Source organism: Podarcis raffonei, chromosome 2 (genome assembly GCF_027172205.1).
Source record: "Podarcis raffonei isolate rPodRaf1 chromosome 2, rPodRaf1.pri, whole genome shotgun sequence".
NCBI lineage: Eukaryota > Metazoa > Chordata > Lepidosauria > Squamata > Lacertidae > Podarcis > Podarcis raffonei.
Window position 1 is genome coordinate 94,152,932 of NC_070603.1, and position 18,864 is coordinate 94,171,795.

The following is an 18,864-nucleotide window of genomic DNA, read 5'->3' on the forward strand; positions in this document are numbered from 1 at the left end:
TGGGGAGAGCATCCACAAATGAGGAGCCACTACAGAAAAGGCTCATTTTGTGTTGTCATCCTTTGGACCTCTTTTGGAGGAGGCACATGAATAAGGGCCTCAGATGATGATCACAGGGTCCAGGTTGGTTCACATGGGAGAGAGGCAGTCCTTTAAGTATTGTTGTTGTGAACTTGCATTATTTAGGTGTATGGGCCACATCTGACCTGCCAATGTTTTTCTGGGATGGAGGGGAGCATTTTCAAGGAAAGCCTTGGTGGGTTGGTTATAGCCAGGTGTATTCCACTGTCACTTTGATCAGGTATCAGTCAACTCTAGCTGGGGGCAAGTATTTGACAAAAAAAAATCCAATCGTTCTTATTTTGCAAAATATATATCCATACAAGACAAACATGTTGCTCACAAAAAGGACTTCAGAACGGCATTTTCACCATAGCTTTTCTAACATAAATTCACTTTGGAGCACTACATGGGAAGTTCTATGTTGAAGTCAAAGGTGCAAGATTTCATTATCAAGACATTCTAAACCATTCTGACAAATTTAATAGAGTTGAAAAGTCACCCTAATGAAAATTTTTCTTAATTTAGGAAGTCAGTCCCACTTAGAGATGGATTACTGATGCTGACTTATTCCCTGAACTTTAGATTTTGTTTTTAACTATGCTCACTTCTATAAAGCCATGGCTCAGTGGATTATAATGACTCATGCATTCAGGCATACAGTGGGCACTCACGTTTTAGGTTACCCTGCGCCCTTTGAGAGGTTGAGAAGATAAGTGTCTTGCTATGTTTAAAATCAACTGGTTCAATTAGAGGTAGATCTATTATCTTTGCTCCTGAAATAAATGTTTAATACAGTGGTACCTCGGGTTAAGTACTTAATTTGTTCGGAGGTCCGTTCTTAACCTGAAACTGTTCTTAACCTGAGGTACCACTTTAGCTAATGGGGCCTCCTGCTGCCACCGCGCGCCACCACGCAATTTCTGTTCTCATCCTGAAGCAAAGTTCTTAACCCGAGGTACTATTTCTGGGTTAGCGGAGTCTGTAACCTGAAGCGTCTGTAACCTGAAGCGTCTGTAACCCGAGGTACCACTGTACACTATTGTTCTGTCTGCTTCTGCCGTTTATATTCATGCAGATATTTGCTTAGTTCCAAACTAGACCCAGACAGTATGTTATTTTGATAGCAGCTCCAATGGGCCTGCTGAGAAAGCTTGAGGTTTTTGGTCCATGAGGTTAAATCTCCCTCCATGTTACAATCCAAATGCGGGGGCGGGGGGGGGGAAACCTTATCCAAATAGGGGAACTGTGCAAGTAGACATTATTCTTAAAGTTTGGATCTGTAACAATCTCTCAACCAAGCCTATCTCATACTGTTGTTGTGAACATAAAAAGAACAGGGGGAAGAAGACTGTATGCAATTCTGAATTCCCTGAGGGGAAAGGGAACGTAAAAATATAAATGACACAAACAGTTTATATGCGATCTATGTTTGGAAGGCAAGAATGTGGTAGAGAAGAATATTTTCATGACTATGCTGTAACTAGACACTAACCCCCCCCCAAAAAAATTAAAACACCTAAAAAGAAACGGGCTTAGGCTTTTGCATTTGAGGTTTAATTCATTTAGGGGCAAATATTAATTTTGAATCTGTGTTCTTGTTTAGGTTATATGGATGCACTTTCTTCCACTGGAGCCGTTGAATTAAAGAACCTTCACTCTTTCAGACATTGCTGCTAGCTTAGTAATGCAATATGCACTATGCAACACTACATTATGCTAGATTGACAAACATTTTGGTTTCCGAACGCCGTAAACCCGGAAGTAAATGCTTCAGTTTTCAAACGCGCCTCGGAAGTCAAACATGCCGCGCAGTGTCCGCTGAGTGCAGGAACCTGAGGCCTAGCTGTCAGCTAGTAAGTTTTTGGTTTTCGAACATTTCAGAACTTGAACGGTCTTCTGGAATGGATTACGTTCGAAAACCGAGGTACCACTATACTTTGGAAAACTGGGTTCAGGTCCCACTTCTATTATGAATTTACCACATGAGCTTAATATGATAATGCATGTTTAAACAGGTTTTTTTTTTAAAAAACCCAATAAACTGTTTGTATTTAATATTTTGAAAATAAAAATATACTATCATTGACAGTACTGTGCATAAATGTATTTCTTTATTAGTAGAAACACTTCTCTTTCGACATTGCATTACCACATGGAAGAAATGTAGCATGACATTTCCCACTTCCCTTTCCTACAGTCACCTGTATATGTGTATGTGTGTGAAGAGACACACTCTTTCGCTGTCTTTGACATAAGAGACCTTTGCTCGTACTATGCAGAAACACACCTCCGAAAAAGAACAACTGTGTTCATTCGGAAGAGTCACACACACATTTAAATGGAAGTGTGAAAGAAATCAAGCTGTGATCGTATGTTCACATTTTAATTAAAAATGGGCCAAGCATCTCATCTGAACAAAATATTGTTAATGACTGATTCCCTTGATCTGCAGAAAATGAAAGCATTAGATCTGTTTAGTAAGGCTAATGGGAAATTCAAAAAATAGAAACTAATCAGCATGTGCTAATAGATTTTAAACAAAGAAGTTAGCTGGTGTTATGCTTCTTCTACTCTGTTCTAAGCAGTGATACAAGTTTAATGTAGTCTGTATTTATTTTTTTTAAAAAGACACCTATAGAATTCCTGGTACAAAATTAATTCTTTAATAGCAAGAATGAAGAACCTGTGCAGCTCTCCGCAGGCCCAGCCAACATCGTCAGGGATGATGGGATTTGTAGTCCAACAATATTCAGAAGATCCCTATCTCTGCTATATAGAAAAACACTCCAGTGAAGAAAAGTCCACTGCCGTTAGGCAACCTAGTCTTGGCTCAGCGGCAGCTCAGAGCTCATCCAGACATAAGTGCAATAAGAAACCCCAATGTTGCTCCAGTGTTTCCTACAGAAACCATGTCAATGATTAGACATCACATTCTGGGACCTGGTTTTTCAGACTAGTACATTCTGGTGTCAAATACATATATGGATGCTCATCTGTGATATCCACATTGTTACCCATGTTAGCTGTTCTGAGAAGATAAACATTTATTAAGCAGTCATGTTCCAAATAAGTTAAATAAATAAATAAATAAATAAATAATTTGTCTGCTGCAAGATACACTGGTATTTTCCGAAGCCATTTGTAGTATGTGGAGCTGCCCTTAGATGGAAAAACTGGTCTTTAGATACAATAGTATGCTTTTTTTCCTGAATCAAACTGCAGTGTATACTTCTCTGAACAGAGGCCAAAGACTATACACAGCTTTCATTCACCTCTCTTATCTCGGTCATTCTTCTGCTCATACCCCATTCAGTACATCTCATAAAAGAAAAGTCTACAAACAATTCATACAAAAGCATCTACTCTTACAGAAAAGAGTGAAAAGGAGAGTTTAACTGAATTATAGCTTCAGACTATAGGCCAACTATGGAAAAATAATAAAGAGAAGAAAGCAAATACAAGGGCAGATTTCATTGTACTCAGTCCCTCCAGTTTTCTTTAGAGGAATATTAAAATCATTAAATTAATTTATTTGTGTGCTTCTGAACTGACAGCAGAATTAGGTCAAGTGAATTAGGTCTGCCTAATGACGTATTTGTCAATAGTGCCACTAGAATACATCTTAGACTCTTATGATTTTCATTATATTGTTGAGTTGGGGGGGGGAGAAAGACCCCCCCTGTAGTATCTACATTCAGTGAAGCGTTGAAATTTGAGCAAACTCCTAAATTCATCCTAAATTGTTTAGCAGGGGCTGGGAATAATCCTGGCAAGCTTCCTCACGAGGCCAGCCGGACAATGGCTCTCTGGCAGCTGTGTGGTTCAAGAAACAAAAGGCTGATAACGGCCTGGTTTGTTTGATAATAGTAAGCCATCAGCAAAACACAAGACCCTCTGCCCAGTAGCTTTTGTGGTAGGATGCCTGATGCAAGCAACAGGGGACACAGTCTTTTGCAATGTGCTTGAGTTACAGAGGTTGCTACAGCGACCAGAGGTGGCAGGGGGATGCTGGAAGTGTAAAGGGCGGAGCTGTTTTTGGCAAGTGCTGCTGGGAAGGAGAAGGAAGAAGTGGGGAGGACTCCATGTGGGGACTGACGGGCAATAGCCATGCTTGCCGGCTGCAGCAGGCTGTTAAAGAGAAACATGGGGATGGTGCTAGGATGCTGATGAAGGACAAGCCCCTCTTGATGTAAATGCTATAAACTCTCTCCATCTCATCTCCCCTCGTTTCCCCCAAAGGAAACAGAAACCCTGGTTAATGCCAAGACCCCTGGAATCTTGCATCACACAGCAGATATTGGTGTGGCCTGTAACAATATGTTAATGATCTTTCTACTTATCTGTGTGTAATTTGTATGGCAATAATACCACAGTTTAATAAAACTCCATTTAACTATGTGTAAAAGAGTCTTCTCCCTATCTCAGAGCAGATTTTAATGAGCTTTGAAATCAGTTGCCACAATTTCACTGCAAATAAAATATATACTATTAAACCTGAGGTTAATTTGGATCAAAACAGAATTCCAAATTCCAGTTGAACAGGCTTATTAAAGACGTTTGAGTAAATAAAATTATTAGCAACAATAAGTGAGAGAAAAAATATTCCTGCTAATTAAAGAGGCAATTATATTCCATTTGTGTGTTTTTTTCTAAGCACACCTTGGGGTGTATAAACTAAAAATACAAATATTTGTCATTGGGAAACACTGTGTAGATATGAAATGTGTCGTCCTTTGTGATTATCTCCTTTGCAATTCATTGAGAAGATCAAACTGTGTGTGTGAGAGAGAGGAGGGGAAGCGTGGAAAGAGGGAGGAAGACAGAAACGGAAAGCACACCATGCAGATGGTGTTGTCTTAAAAATAAAAAATAAAAGCACACAACAAAACATAAATCCTGAAGTTTAAAAGTTGAAGGCAATGACTTCCTATATCCAGCTATTAAGACCCTGATTTATATTCATGGAGCAGCATTCAAAGAACCACACAACTAGGGAAGCTTTGGGTTTGTCTTCAAACAGCAGCAACCACATGCCACATAACAACTCAGAATTGAACCCAGGAAGCCTTTTAAAAGGGGTTTATTATGGGAGACTACTGTTCAAGGGGGGCAGGAATGTCACTGGCTGTACTCAAATTCTTAGGCACTCCTACATTAATCTCTTTGAATCCCAATCATGATGCCCAGCTTCAAGATATGAATAAAACCACCCACTTAGTAATGTGCAGTGAAATATTAGGAGTCTGGAGCTCAGGTACATTTCTTTTAGGTTTTAAATCTAAGTTTACCTGTATATTTTATTGTACAAAATAAAAAAATCCACTAATCTCAGTCACAACATCATTAGTTTCCAAGTCTAATATTGGTGCTGGTGAACTGAAATACCATTAATTGTGAGCCATGGTAAAAGACTCAAGTCTTCAATGAAACAATTAAGAGGTTTAAAGAGAATTCAAAGGGATTTTGATGACCCTTCTGCCTAGAGTGAATCACTCCCAATCTATCTTTATTTAGGAATATAGGAAGCAGATGCACACCAAGTCAGAACATTGATATATTTAGCTCCATATTCTCTACGCCTATGAGCCATGGGATCCAGACAGAGGTATTTCCCAGCCTCCCTGAAGATGCTGAGAAGGGAACCTTTCACATCCAGCATAAATAGCATGTGCTTCAGTACTGAGCTTTAACTCTTCTATAACAGTATCCTCAACAAGGCGGTGGGGTAAAAAACAACAACAAACAGCCCACCTTTCTGGCTCATAAATTTCATATTTTTTTGTGAAGAAACCTTGTATGTAAGAAGTTACTGCCATGAGCACATCACGGAAACATAAAGAACTGTGCCCATATTGTACACTCACGTCCTATAGTTCAATCCATTCCCACCTCAGAGCCATGTTACTTAAGCACCATGACTTCATGTGAAAGAGGCATCAAGCGATTACTGGGGTGTGGGGCTGCACTCTTGGCCCCATCCATGGTCCTGTCCCCACCTCAGAAGCCACAAGTTTGTGTGGTCATCTGCAGTTGAAGAAGCCCATGTGCAAGCAGTGCAGGCATCTTCAAATCAGCCAGTCATTCTAATGCATGGACATGTAGCAACATGCCCAACAGTTGGGCCAGGGCATCAGGAACATGGCTCCACTCCCCACATTTTTCCTTTGCAGGTCAGTTTGAATTCAATCCAGTCTGTAAAGGGAAATGTTTCATCTGACTTCATGATGATGTCAAGTGACTGAGAGGTGGGCAGTCTTGTTCACCTTGCACATTGGCCCGCTGGGGATACTTGATATTGTATATGGCTCTCTTAAGTCCTATGAGCTGCTTTCTCTCTGTGTAGGTACTAGACATGGACACACCCATTTTTCCTGTTTGATAAGTGTTTCACAGTTGTCAAGTTAAATCTCATTCCACATTCTCCATGTATTGGGCAGTTAAATTATTTCAATAATAGGATTATATGATGCTTATATCACAGTTAATGTACGTTTATATGTATATATTTACATCTTCTTTTTTGCATCTTGGTCTATCTGATTTCTGTCCTGCAACATCCTTTTTCTGGCAACATCTTTAACTCCCTTGAATAATTTGTCTGTGTCTTCTGATTGCTTTTCCTTCCTGGTCAGCCACACTGCCTACTTTCTCTATGATTGCAACCCAATCACTGTTGCTGTAATCTAAGTTCCATAAAGATATCTCCATAGATATCTCTGCATATCTATGAACATGAACTTATGAACACATAATTACATTTAAAAGAATTCTGTGCTGTGTGGACTCAGCAAAAACCTTTAGTGGGTAAAGAACAAGGGAAAGAATTCAGGTTAGTTTTGTTGTAGTGGTTATCAAAAAAGTGGTTTTTTTTTAACAATATATAGAAGTTATGTATGGGGAAATTTAACATTTTCTTTAATAATTTAGCTTGCTACTGTTACTTGCTGGCTGATGGAGCCTAATGTTTGAGCAAAATCTGTGCTGAACTTTCCAGAGGTGCCAATGGACCATGCAGAAGTCACAGCTCCGAGAAGGTGCAAGGGCACTCATTAAAAAAGTTTCGTACACTTTCACATCCAACAAAGGAAAACTATGAAAGTTTTGATAAATTGAGGCCAGCAAATTGTCACTTTCAGCTGAAAAGTTACAACAAAGGAAGAAATGAGAACTAAGAATGATAGGAAAGGGAGAAGTGCAGACCTTCACCTTTCTTATTGTTACCTTGAAGAAAGAAATGTTTTGTTCCTCTCCTATCAGAATTTCTCTGTTAATGTTCTTCTCCACCTTCTCACATTTTGATATTCAGACAAAAAATATGGAACTTTCCCTTAAGATCGGCCTCCATACCAGTGGACTCGAAAATGATCCAAATAACACAATTTTTATATAAAAGGGGGGGATATTAGAAATTACAGGCCACTTAGCTTAATATCTGTTTTGGGGAAATTTGTAGAAGCCATTGTTAAAGACAGAATTATCAAGCATGTAGAAGAACAAGTCTTGCTGAAGAAGAACCAGCATGGTTGCTGCAATGGCTAGTCTAGCTAAACCTTTGGAGATCTTTGAGGGTCTTACTAAGCATATGGATAGGGAGGATCTAGTAGACACTGTGCATTTTGACTTTCAAATGCTTTCAATAATCTGTGTCACCAAAGACTCAAGAGTAAGCTTAGCACTCAGGGGAGCAGTAACTTGTTAAAGACTGGGAAACAGTGAGTAAGTAGCAATACATTAACAGTTCTTACAATGACAGGATGTAAGAAGTGAAGTTCCCTAAGGAACAGTATTAGGACTTGTGCTTTTTAACTTGTCTATAAATGATCTGGATTTAATCAAGAATAATCACTATGTGACCAGGCTAATAGCTACAGCTGTAAATAACTATGTGTGTAATGATAGGGTACCTCACATGGCACTATACATTAATACAAGTATTTGTACACAGGTCTGCTATTTTAATATAGATCATATTTAAAAAATGCTACTGCATTTCACTTCAAGTAGAATAATATGGGCAAAACTGGAATTTAACAGAAGCAAAAGAAGTCAATAGGAAAACTGGAATTACTCAAATAAATTTTTCACAGCCTTGAAATTTTTAAACTCACGATCTTGAGAAGTGGAGAAGGAACTGATAGAGCAAAAGTGATGCTGCCTGTTAGTTCTACATCGTGTTAATGTGGTTTCAGCTGAAGTGAGAAGCAACAAGAAAAAGATATCCAAGCAATTCTGCTGAGTGGCCTGAAATTTTGCATGCATTTTCATATCTCAATAGATACTGCAAAATGTGATGACTGGAAGCATGAAGGGAAATCTATGCCTTTGATTTCTGTCACTTCACCCATTAGCCAGAAATAGAGCTGAAGTGATTAATTAAAGTTAGCAGCTAAGGAATCAATCTCATTGGTCCACTAAGTAATACAAGTACGTCATCAAGAGAAGAGATCAATTTTTATTTATTTTGCTTTTATGGTGAAACTGTCTTCAAAAGCTTGTGCTGTCCTGATTGTCTTGCATTGTCTCGGCCCTAAAAGCCAAAGCCCACAGAGGTCTATTTAATAAAATGAAAATGAACATGAACTTTCTGGTTGATGAGGACGTGAGGAGGAAAAAAAGGGGGTGAAGATTCCAACTGAGATTCAGAACAGAAGGCAGTTTAATGTTTCACATAAGAGAAAACTAGGATCTGAATGACCAGTATCAGATACTATTTAAAGAAGGTTGTAATAACTATGGTCTGGTTTGCATGACACTGTAAGCTGAAGAACAATCTTAAGGTGTGTTCTTGGATACGATAGAATTTGTAGTTAGCGAGGGAAGAGCTTAACCAGCAGCCCAGATTCAGATGACATGCTAAACCAAATGTTGGCTTAGCTCAGCATTGTGCAAGAGTAAAAAAGGCTGGGAAGCAGCAGCAAGCAACTGTCCAGGAGTCTGCACATTCATGTTGTCTTGATAAGTCATAGTTTGGTATACTCCATGGTACGAATCACTTCACTGTTGAAATCTGGTGCTTCAAAATGCAGAACTACAACAACAAAACTGTTATTCACCTAGATTGCTAAAGCGCCAGTTTAAAAATTATTATTGCAAAATGATTTAAAATATTTCAAAGTATTGCCAAATTTACATTCCGCCTCCAATTCTACACCATTCTTATCTATCTAAACAGAATGCATAAGACAGACTGAAGCACTGGAATAGGCTAATCAACTGGGAATGAGAAAACACTTCTTGTTTAAAGCCTGCTCTGTGGACTTTTGTACATCTCCCCAAGACATATATGGCCTTTGTCTTTATTATATTCAATTCTATAACAGAGAGAATGACTTTACTGCATAGGAGTATTTAATTTTCTACCTGAGGTTCCGCCTAGCACCACTGAAAGGCAACGACAGTGGAAACAGTTGCGCATGACTCTGTACTGCCATGAGAACCTTCCCACATGAGTTTACCACAACTGTATGATTAGAGTTTCTCCCTAAGGTCACACTCATTTCTTAGTATGCACAACACCAGCTTGGATTGCTGCAAACTCTCTTGCCTATTTTGAGATAGAAAAACTCACCTCTGAGAAGTCTGTCAATCAAGCACATTCTCACCAGATTAAAATTAATTACAGAACCAGAACCAAAACCTCCCTTCAAAATTAGAGCATCCAGCCCCTAGTTATGCCTCATTAATATCAAATGTGGAACTTCTTCAAGAAGTTTTCAAAGAGAGGGAAGGAAAGGCTTGAGAGGCATCAAAACTAACCCCCCTATAAAATAGGCTTTAAACCCTGCTGTTTTTCCAGCAAAAAAGGTGCCATGAACTTCTCTCTTGTTCTGTTAGAATGGCAATGGCACCCACCTGAGCTCCTATGAGCAATGGCTGGAAAAAAGCCCTGGCTTGAGGTATGGTTAGGAGACTACCACCAGCTTTCTGAACTATTTAAAACATGGGGTCATTTGGTGATACAGAAGTTATGAACGAAAGTCCCCTGTGGTTCAAAATTAGGATTCAATATTTTTTGCTACTAACAATGCATATCATCAAACTAAATGAACCGAACAACAGAAGAATTATCTGCTGAATACACTAGTAGAACAGTTCAAATGCACATGAAACTTTTCGGATAATAAATATTTTGGCTTAACATTATGCATCACTTTTAATATCCCATATAGGTCATCTGTTAGCAATCAGTGTATAGTCTTTATTTGTTAGTGTTGTGTAATGCAGCAGTTACAACACCAGTTCAGTCACTTAGGTTTAGGTAAAGAGCTTCTACTGTTTGTCTTGTTTGACAATGTACCATGGAAGAGAAATAAAAGAGGTGACACATGCAATTTTCTCCACCACATCCTCATGGGAGATGTACTTTTCTGCTGATGATACTGGAGCTCCTATTTGTGTTTAGTAGCCATCAAACTCAGAATTCAGAAGTTTTCCAAATCTGTATTTCCAACACATATCTGGCCCCTGTAGGTAAAGGGGATACATTTCTCCTCAGATACCAAAAGATGGACCATTAGGTAAAATTATCATTGTCCAGTTAAAGAGTGGGACTCAGGTTGAAGAAACAATGACCTGATTTATTTAACCTAATATATTAAAAGGTGAAAATAATAGGCTTAAGTTTCCCTGTAAGACTGACAAACGTACAACTTAGAAAATATTTGTGCCATTTTGGCATAAAAGCGGTGTATAGATTAATAAATAAAAACATAAAAGTTAGAATGCTCTTGTACATGCAACAGCCAGATTACCTAGAGTCAACTTCCATCAGATTATCATTTTGTATCATTTAATTTATCTGATCCTGAAGGAATGGGTTTCTGTGTAGTAAGTTTAAAAACTGACTCAACCTCCCCCCCTCCCTTCGTAATCCAGCAGCTCTACTTTATTTTGGTATGTTTCTTCAATCATCTCACCATTTTTGAAATGATTTTGCTTCTACTTCCCAGGCTTCTCCTGCATGAGAAAATAACAACCATCGGATACACCCAATGATCTTTAGACTTTTTTTTTCTATTAATTAAAAGCAGCCCACTATTGCACATGGCACTGCTCTTGATAAGTGAGGGGTTTGTGACATGACATGGATTTCAGCAGTTTGTTTTTTTAAAAAGAGTAAAAAAATATCAATGAAATAGTGAAAGCTCCTTCCAGGTGCCCCAGTAGCTTCTTGGATCCTGCCGAGATTTGATAGACAATGTTCCAGCATTAATCACTTAGAAATAAACAAAAAAGGGGTTACCTTTTGCTTTGCCGTAGCGTTTCAGTGCCTTTCTTCCAGCTAATGACGGCCTTGGGAGAGGCCTCTGGCTTGCATCCAATCGCAACTTGGCCTCCCACTTGGACAACTGACGTTTTTTTCACAGGATGTTTGGAAAAGTCAGGGGCTGAAACTAGAAATAAGTTAAATTGAAAAGTGGGTGTAGAAATATGTGGCAAAGCAGTTCAAAGAAAATGAACTAATGAGTTTTCATTCTTTAGCTTTGAAATGCATGGGCCTTTCCTCTTGACTTGTCTTCTCCATGACTGATATGACTTTCATTCTCAGAACTTAGTTGTTTACATCATTCCAGTCTTCCCATTTGAAGGAATGGTTAACTTACCTAATACTCTTAACTCGGCATTGGAATAGATGGAATCGTATTGGTTTTCTGCAACGCACTGATAGAAGCCAGAATCTGAAATGTTCAGCATAGTTATAGTAAGAGTTCCATTTTCGATTTGAAATCTTTCCTAAAAAAAGAAGGAAGAAAGAAGCCAATATTAATACCATGAAAACCATGTTTAAAATGTTTTATTTTATTTAGTTTAAGGAGAAAGAGAAGTTGCCTCTGCTAGAGTGAAGAAAGAGCATATGCCTGTGTATACAGGCTCCAAATATAGGAATGTAGGGAATTGTCTTATATTGAGTCAGATCATTGGGCCCATCTTGCTCATTACTGTCTACACCAGGGTTTCCCAAACTTGGGTCTCCAGTTGTTTTTGGACTACAACTCCCATCACCCCTAGCTAGCAAGACCAGTGGTCAGGGATGATGGGAACTGTAGTCCAAAAACAGCTGGAGTTCCAAGTTTGGGAAGCAGTGGACTACACTGATAGGCAGTGGTTCTGCAGGATTCCAGGCAGGAGTCCCACACAACACTACCTAGAGATGGTAGGGATTGATCCTGGGACCTTCTGCATGCAAAGCAGATGCTCTATCGCTGAGTTACAGTCCTGTCTCTTTACTTGTGGAGATTGTATTCACCAATACAGGCATTGGGGTCAAGGCCAGCGTCTCTCTCTCTCTCTCTCTCTCTCTCTCTCCTCTCTTCTTTCTTCTCTCTCTCACACACGTTTGTTTTCTAACTATTGGTGCTGCCCCCCCATGTTTTCAAGCTGTTTTTATTTTATCTGGAAGCCAACTTGAGTCCCTTTCAGGGAAAAAGGTGGGATATAAAGAAATATGATAATAACATTGGCTGGGTCAGTCCCACTGTCTCTTCCATGTGTCAGATTTGTGGAGGGGTTTGAGTAAAGACTTCTAACATGCCCTTCTGTTGAAATGAATAGAAAGGACTGAATGCACAAGATGTCTGTGTGATCATCATGATGTGTGTAGCTCTGGTTCTGGGCATATGTGTTAAGAATCAAATGCGCATAACTGCAGGGTTTTTTAATAGTTTAAGATGATGCCAATCATAAGAGAGAGAGAGAGAGAGAGAGAGAGAGAGAGAGATAGTGAGTGTGTAAGTAGGGTAGCTGAAGAAAGGATGACTCCTACTGATCTTTTTTAAACCGATTCTTCAGCACTCTGGTTTTCCCTTAGAGGATTCTCCCTCAAGTATTGACCCATCCCAACCTTGCTTAGCTTAAAAATTTGATGAGGACACAGCCTCAGGTTGTATGGATGGTACACAGCAATCTAATTAACAACATTCCATTACTTCTCCACTTTTTACTTCCACAAAGCTTGCTGCAAATATCTTCTGCATACTTAGTTCAACCTGCAGGCTGTTGCTGTCCTCAGAGTGAATCTTACTCTCTCTCTCTCCATTTTCCACCCACCGACCCACAAAATCATATGAATGTGAAACACATCAACATAGGCATTTTATTTCAAATGGAAGCTCTAATTCCCAATCCTTTTCAGCTGCTTTTCTTTTGAGTCATATAACCAATCTGATAAATAATCACCCACAAGTAAAAAAAGCAATGCACAAATGAATGGACGTTGCAGTCTGGCTTGATAAATATATTTTGTTGCAGTGCTACTAGGCATTCTCCTTCAAACCATGGAGTGGAAATGGTGGATGGTGAGAGATTGTTCACCTTTTTATGTCATGCTAAAATTTGGAATCACTCAATGGAACCAGTTGCTGATTGATTCAAAAGAGAGTTAGATTTTCAAAGCGACAAAAGAAAAGCAGGAAAGCTTCACAAAAAGCAGAATTGGTTACAAATTTTGAGCTGAAGCCAAAATGAACCCCAGATCTTACCTCTGATGCAAGGGGCTGGCCATTTTTAAACCAGCTATATGAGGGGCTTGGCTTCCCAGTTGCTTCACATTCCCAAACCAATGTGTCATAAAGAGAGAGAGAGGCATTCTCAATGCTTTTATTCCATTCAGGGGGTGCTGTTATCAATGGGAAAAAACCACGAAATTATTGTAACTTTATTGTAGGTGTCTTTACCCTAAAGCCTTGGAACAAGAGACAAATTAAAAACATAAATTCAAATAAATAAGCTTATCAGAACAGCCTACTGTTTACTTCTTCAGGAGAAATGTTGTGTGTTATGAAGGTGGTCATTTCTCTGTTGTTGACTTTCTTTGCCTGTGACATTTATGTATTATATGAGGAATTAGTACAGAAATATGCATTTAACAGTGGATAGACAGCATAATCCACTGTTAAATGTATAATAAAGACACGGGTGGCACTGTGGGTTAAACCACAGAGCCTAGGACTTGCCGATCAGAAGGTCGGCGGTTCGAATCCCCGTGATGGGGTGAGCTCCCGTTTCTCGGTCCCTGCTCCTGCCAACCTAGCAGTTCGAAAGCACGTCAAAGTGCAAATAGATAAATAGGTACCGCTCCAGCGGGAAGGTAAACGGCGTTTCCGTGCGCTGCTCTGGTTTGCCAGAAGTGGCTTAGTCACATGACCCGGAAGTTGTACGCTGGCTCCCTTGGCCAATAAAGTGAGATGAGCGCCGCAACCCCAGAGTCGGTCACGACTGAACCTAATGGACCTTTACCTTATACAGCATAATAAAACCTAAAACCCCATTCGGAATGGCAGCAACCAGGAAATCTGTGCTAAGACATATGCACACATTACCCTTCACTCTGACTTCAGTGCATTTTCACCCTGGTCTTTGAATCCATGTACACCATGTCACCCACAATTACCCACAGTCCACTGGGATGTATCATGGAGGAGCATCCCACTTCCCACCCAGCTACCACTTGCAGCCTGCCCACTACAATCCCCTTCATGTTTTCTTAGAATTCAGCCCCATTAAATTCAAATTCAGCCCCTTGTAAGTGGGTTAGGATCTCATTCATTTTAAAACAAGAGGAGGCAGTGAAGGGGGTGGGCAAGAGATGCAAGCTAATCTCCGCAAACAAGAATAGGGGGAATCTGTCTCACTCACTCATTTTGATTATTGAAAGAGCCAACACCAGATGGAGTGGAAACACATCATATGTGACGTGTGTCGTAGGATTTATAAAATCAAAATGAAATGCGGCAAGGTAAAAAAAACAAAAACCAGTCTCAATGTATTTTAAGGCTGTAATGTGTGCTACCCTGGGTTGTATCCCATTATGACACCTGTGATATAATGTGTTCCTTGATCAAGCAGAGGCTTCTGTTAGCAGAATGAGGCAGGGGTATGATTTTTGCTCATCTCCCTTCACTCTGCAGTCCCCCTGCCCTCCAAAATCTGCTCCATAAGGCTGGGGGAATCTTTTAAACAGCATGATAGGTAGGAATAGTCTAATAACTGAGAAGGAAAGGGGAGATTCATGAAAATTACATCCTACGCCTACATTTTTTTGTCTACTGAAAGATCCTCCTTTCCGTGGAAAAACACAATTGGAGAGTATCTTCTTTGTAAGCATTTGACCTTAGCTTTGCTTTCTGGCATATGCAACATAATTTTGGAGTATAAGGAAAGAGCATAATTTTAAAGGTTTGAATACAAAGTGATTTCCTATACATCAATTGACTTTTATTGGTTACATAGAATCATAGAATTGTAATGCAGGAATCTTTTGCCCAACTTGGGGCCCGAACGCATGACTCTGAGAATAAGAGTCTCATGCTCTATGAACTGAGCTATTATGTTCAGTAATGGAGCTTTATGGAAATATAAACCGGACCCATAGACTGTAGACAAAAACTTTGGCATGGGGCTTGAGATAAAGCTGGGGGTGGGTGGGGTGGAAATAGAAAATCAGAAAACACAAAAATGAATGCTCTTCTGAATCCCCTGCCCCCTGCAATAATTTCCCAGCTCCTTCTCCCAGCCCGATCATCAATCCATCCACTTCTTTTCCTTGCTTTGAACACTGAACTGTTTTAAGCATGGGTGGCTCTGAATGGTGGCAAATGTGGGTATTTTCTCAGGTACCAATAAAAGGTCCACTGCCACAAGGTTTCTATTTCCATTTTGTAACGGTTTCGCTTGACCTTTCCAAATCTTTATATAATGATCTTGAAATAAAAATATATAAAGAAATTTAAAAATTGTCCAGTAGCACCTTAGAGATCAACTAAGTTTGTTCTTGGTATAAGCTTCCATGTGCATGCACACTTCTTCAGATACACGAAAGCTTATACCAAGAACAAACTTAGTTGGTCTCTAAGGTGCTACTGGACAAACTTTAATATATATCTATATATCTATCTATATATATATATATATTGACTGTGTAAGACCAACACGGCTACCTACCTGTATCTTGAAATAGATTAAGATTCCTTGCAGTCAGCCATATCCCTAAATATTTCAGCTTTTTGCCTAATTCTTTGCTTACCTTCCCCGCTTCTAGAAGGACGTGTTGGCAGTGCCTTTTCCAAAAAGCCCACCACCATCACCACAAACCACTGGGATCTTCTTTCTTGTTTAGTCCTGTCTTTCCCAACCTGTTGCCCTCTATCTGTCTGGGAACTCAACTTCCATAACCCCCAAACGGCATGGCCCATGATCAGGAGTCATGGGAATTATAGTCTGAAAATCTGCTGGAAACAAATTTAGGGAGCTCTGCCACGGATAAACAGGGGGAAGAGGGGTTGACAAAATTTCTCTCTGGCACTTAATATTTTGTATGTATGAAACCACTTTTCCCCTCCATTTTTCTTTGTATTTACCTTTGTAGCCCTAGGATGCTATGAGCTACATTTTTAGTCTACCACTGATACATAATATTTCATATTCACTGAATTCTGAACTACATTTCAGCTCACCAGTCATTTTATTACTTTTGTCCTTGATTTCTTCCTGTGAGGACTAAACAAAGGGTGTAAGTAGTATTTCTCAATAGTGCTGGTATTCTATCTGGAAATAATTCAATTTTCTCACCATATATAAGCAGCTGGCCTTTTGCAGCATTCCTTCCCCGAATGTTTCCTGCAATGCATTCGTAAGAGCCTTCATCTTCTTGCTGAAAGTCTGGGATTTCAAGGATTCCTTTGGATGTGTGGATTTTTCTAGCCAATGGGCTACCATCAGGTTTCCTCCAGATGATACTGGGAACTGGACTAAATGAATATAAGTCATTAGACAATGTAAGAGCCTACATAATCCTTTTTATATGAAGGGAGAAAGTAAATCTTTGAACTTTTGAAATTATCAGCAACCACCAAAAAACTTAAGAAGTTATTGTTCTGAAATGATCCCAAACTTTTCTGTGAGTTTTAGCCTTTTAGATAATTGTGGGATTAACACACACTCTCTCTCTCTATGGTTTTTAAAGATCATAAAGTCCTTTCTACAGATCAGTCATATTTGATGTGAGACTTTGATGTTATATACAGTATAAGGTGGGGGGGGGAGGTTCCATTTCAAACTGAAATACACAACTAGTCTTCGAATCTGTCAAGGCTCCATTTTCCAAATGTTTGGTGCTACTGAGAGCCTGTGAGGTGCAGTGGTTAAAGTCTCGGCCTAAGATCTGGGAGATACAGGTTTCAAATCTCCCCCTTGGCCATAAAGCTCACTGTGTGACCTTGGGCCAATCACTGCTTCTCAGCTTAACCGACCTCACAGTGTTTGTTGTGGAGATTACATGACGATGGGGAGAACCATGTGCCTCATCTTGAGCTCCTCAGAGAAAAAGGTGGGATGTGAATGCAATAAGTAAATAATTTGTAGGGAAATTGAAAAGGGAGAGCAGCTGTTTGCAGTCATTGCACAAAACAGACTTGAGAAGGAATCCAGAAATATACTTTTACCCGTATGGTAGAATTTCCAAAAAGCTCTAACGTTGCAATTGTAAATTGCCAAAAGGTTCTAACATTGTAAAGACTGTAAACTGTAAAGACTGTTGACGTTATCCAGGCATGAGATTTGATAGGATACAGCTTACTTTGTCAGGTGTAAACTGCAATACATGGATTTCCACAAATATACACACACACACACATGCTTGCAAACATCACATGAAGCATGATGTTTTATTTTCACAATAAGCCTGCTTAACGACAAGATCTAGGAGTAGAGATCCTAGAAGCCTTGCTACTGTTGCTGAGATGCACTTGAAATGTCTAAGTGGAAGCAAAGCACAGCGTTGAAGGTGCCTTAAAGATAATCTAACTCAAATCCATCCCCTCAGGCAGGAACAAGAAATGTGAATCTGCAGAGAGAATAGCGCAGAGAAGGAAGCCACACGCAAACTCGCCTCAAACTGGTTGCATTTTACAACAAACAAAAGCTTTACTCTGTTTGAGTGGATCAAACTACAAATCAAACCTATGGAACATTAGACATGACACTAAAAGAGGAAGCTGAGAATTATAAATTACAAGCAAAAGGCAAAGGAGTGATGAGCAGAAGGAGGGGACTAGAGAGACTGGAATAAGGAGAACTTTTATCGACTAGGGAGAGCAATGCTTTGTTTTGCATTTTTATAGCTTTTTATCATTTTAATTTATATTTAGATCAATGTTCTTTATATGATAAAACACTCAAGTGTGAACATGGCTATAAATACTTCTAGAGTTTCTGGCAACATCAGAAAACACACAAGGCTCACTTTCTTGATTTATTATGTCACCAGAACACTTTGAAATATTAATAGTCTTGCATTTCACGGCAGCCTTTCATGCTCCTGCAAAGGAAAATAAGCTGCTTTGCTGCAGCAGAAAGACTGAAAAATGCCTTCAGAACAGCTTTTAACAGAGACTTTGAGGCAGTGTTGGCAATAACGCTGTTGCCACCGCCGCTGCCACAGAAAGAGATATGCAAAGTTTCAGATGCGATGCAAATCTATCCGACACAAACTGTTCTGATTCATGTAAATAATAGCAATACAAAGTGTTGGTTGGGTAGATGGTGGCCATTGTCTGGCTCTCCATCTTTTATTGAGCAACTTGGGGCTTTGAGTTTGCACAATCCACTTCCAATGTGCAGTAGGAAGTAGGCACATCGGCCTGTGTCCCACTGCATGGAATCAGCTGCAGGTTTTACCAGTGTTTGAATCCTGAATAATATTGTATAGAAGAAGTGGTTCCCAACTGGCGATTCATGGACCACAGGGGGGCCTTGTAACCCACCCAAGGGGGTCTGTGGCACCATTCACATAACAAAAACCACCAT

At 39.6% G+C, this 18,864-nt stretch overlaps 1 protein-coding gene across 8 annotated transcripts in view; it reads right to left on the reverse strand.

The window, feature by feature from the left end:
* CNTN6 (contactin 6) overlaps positions 1-18,864 on the reverse strand; it is a 180,722-nt gene that overhangs the window by 42,017 nt on the left and 119,841 nt on the right. For all 8 annotated transcript variants that reach the window (XR_008329092.1, XM_053378161.1, XM_053378160.1 and 5 more), the window contains 4 exons: positions 16,630-16,808; positions 13,542-13,678; positions 11,667-11,796; positions 11,306-11,456 (listed from right to left, as the gene is read on the reverse strand). Coding sequence is in view for 7 of the 8 variants with exons in the window: in XM_053378161.1 (XP_053234136.1) it covers positions 11,306-11,456; positions 11,667-11,796; positions 13,542-13,678; positions 16,630-16,808 (597 nt within the window). In the remaining variant the exon portion in view is untranslated. The remainder of the gene's footprint in view (positions 1-11,305; positions 11,457-11,666; positions 11,797-13,541; positions 13,679-16,629; positions 16,809-18,864) is intronic.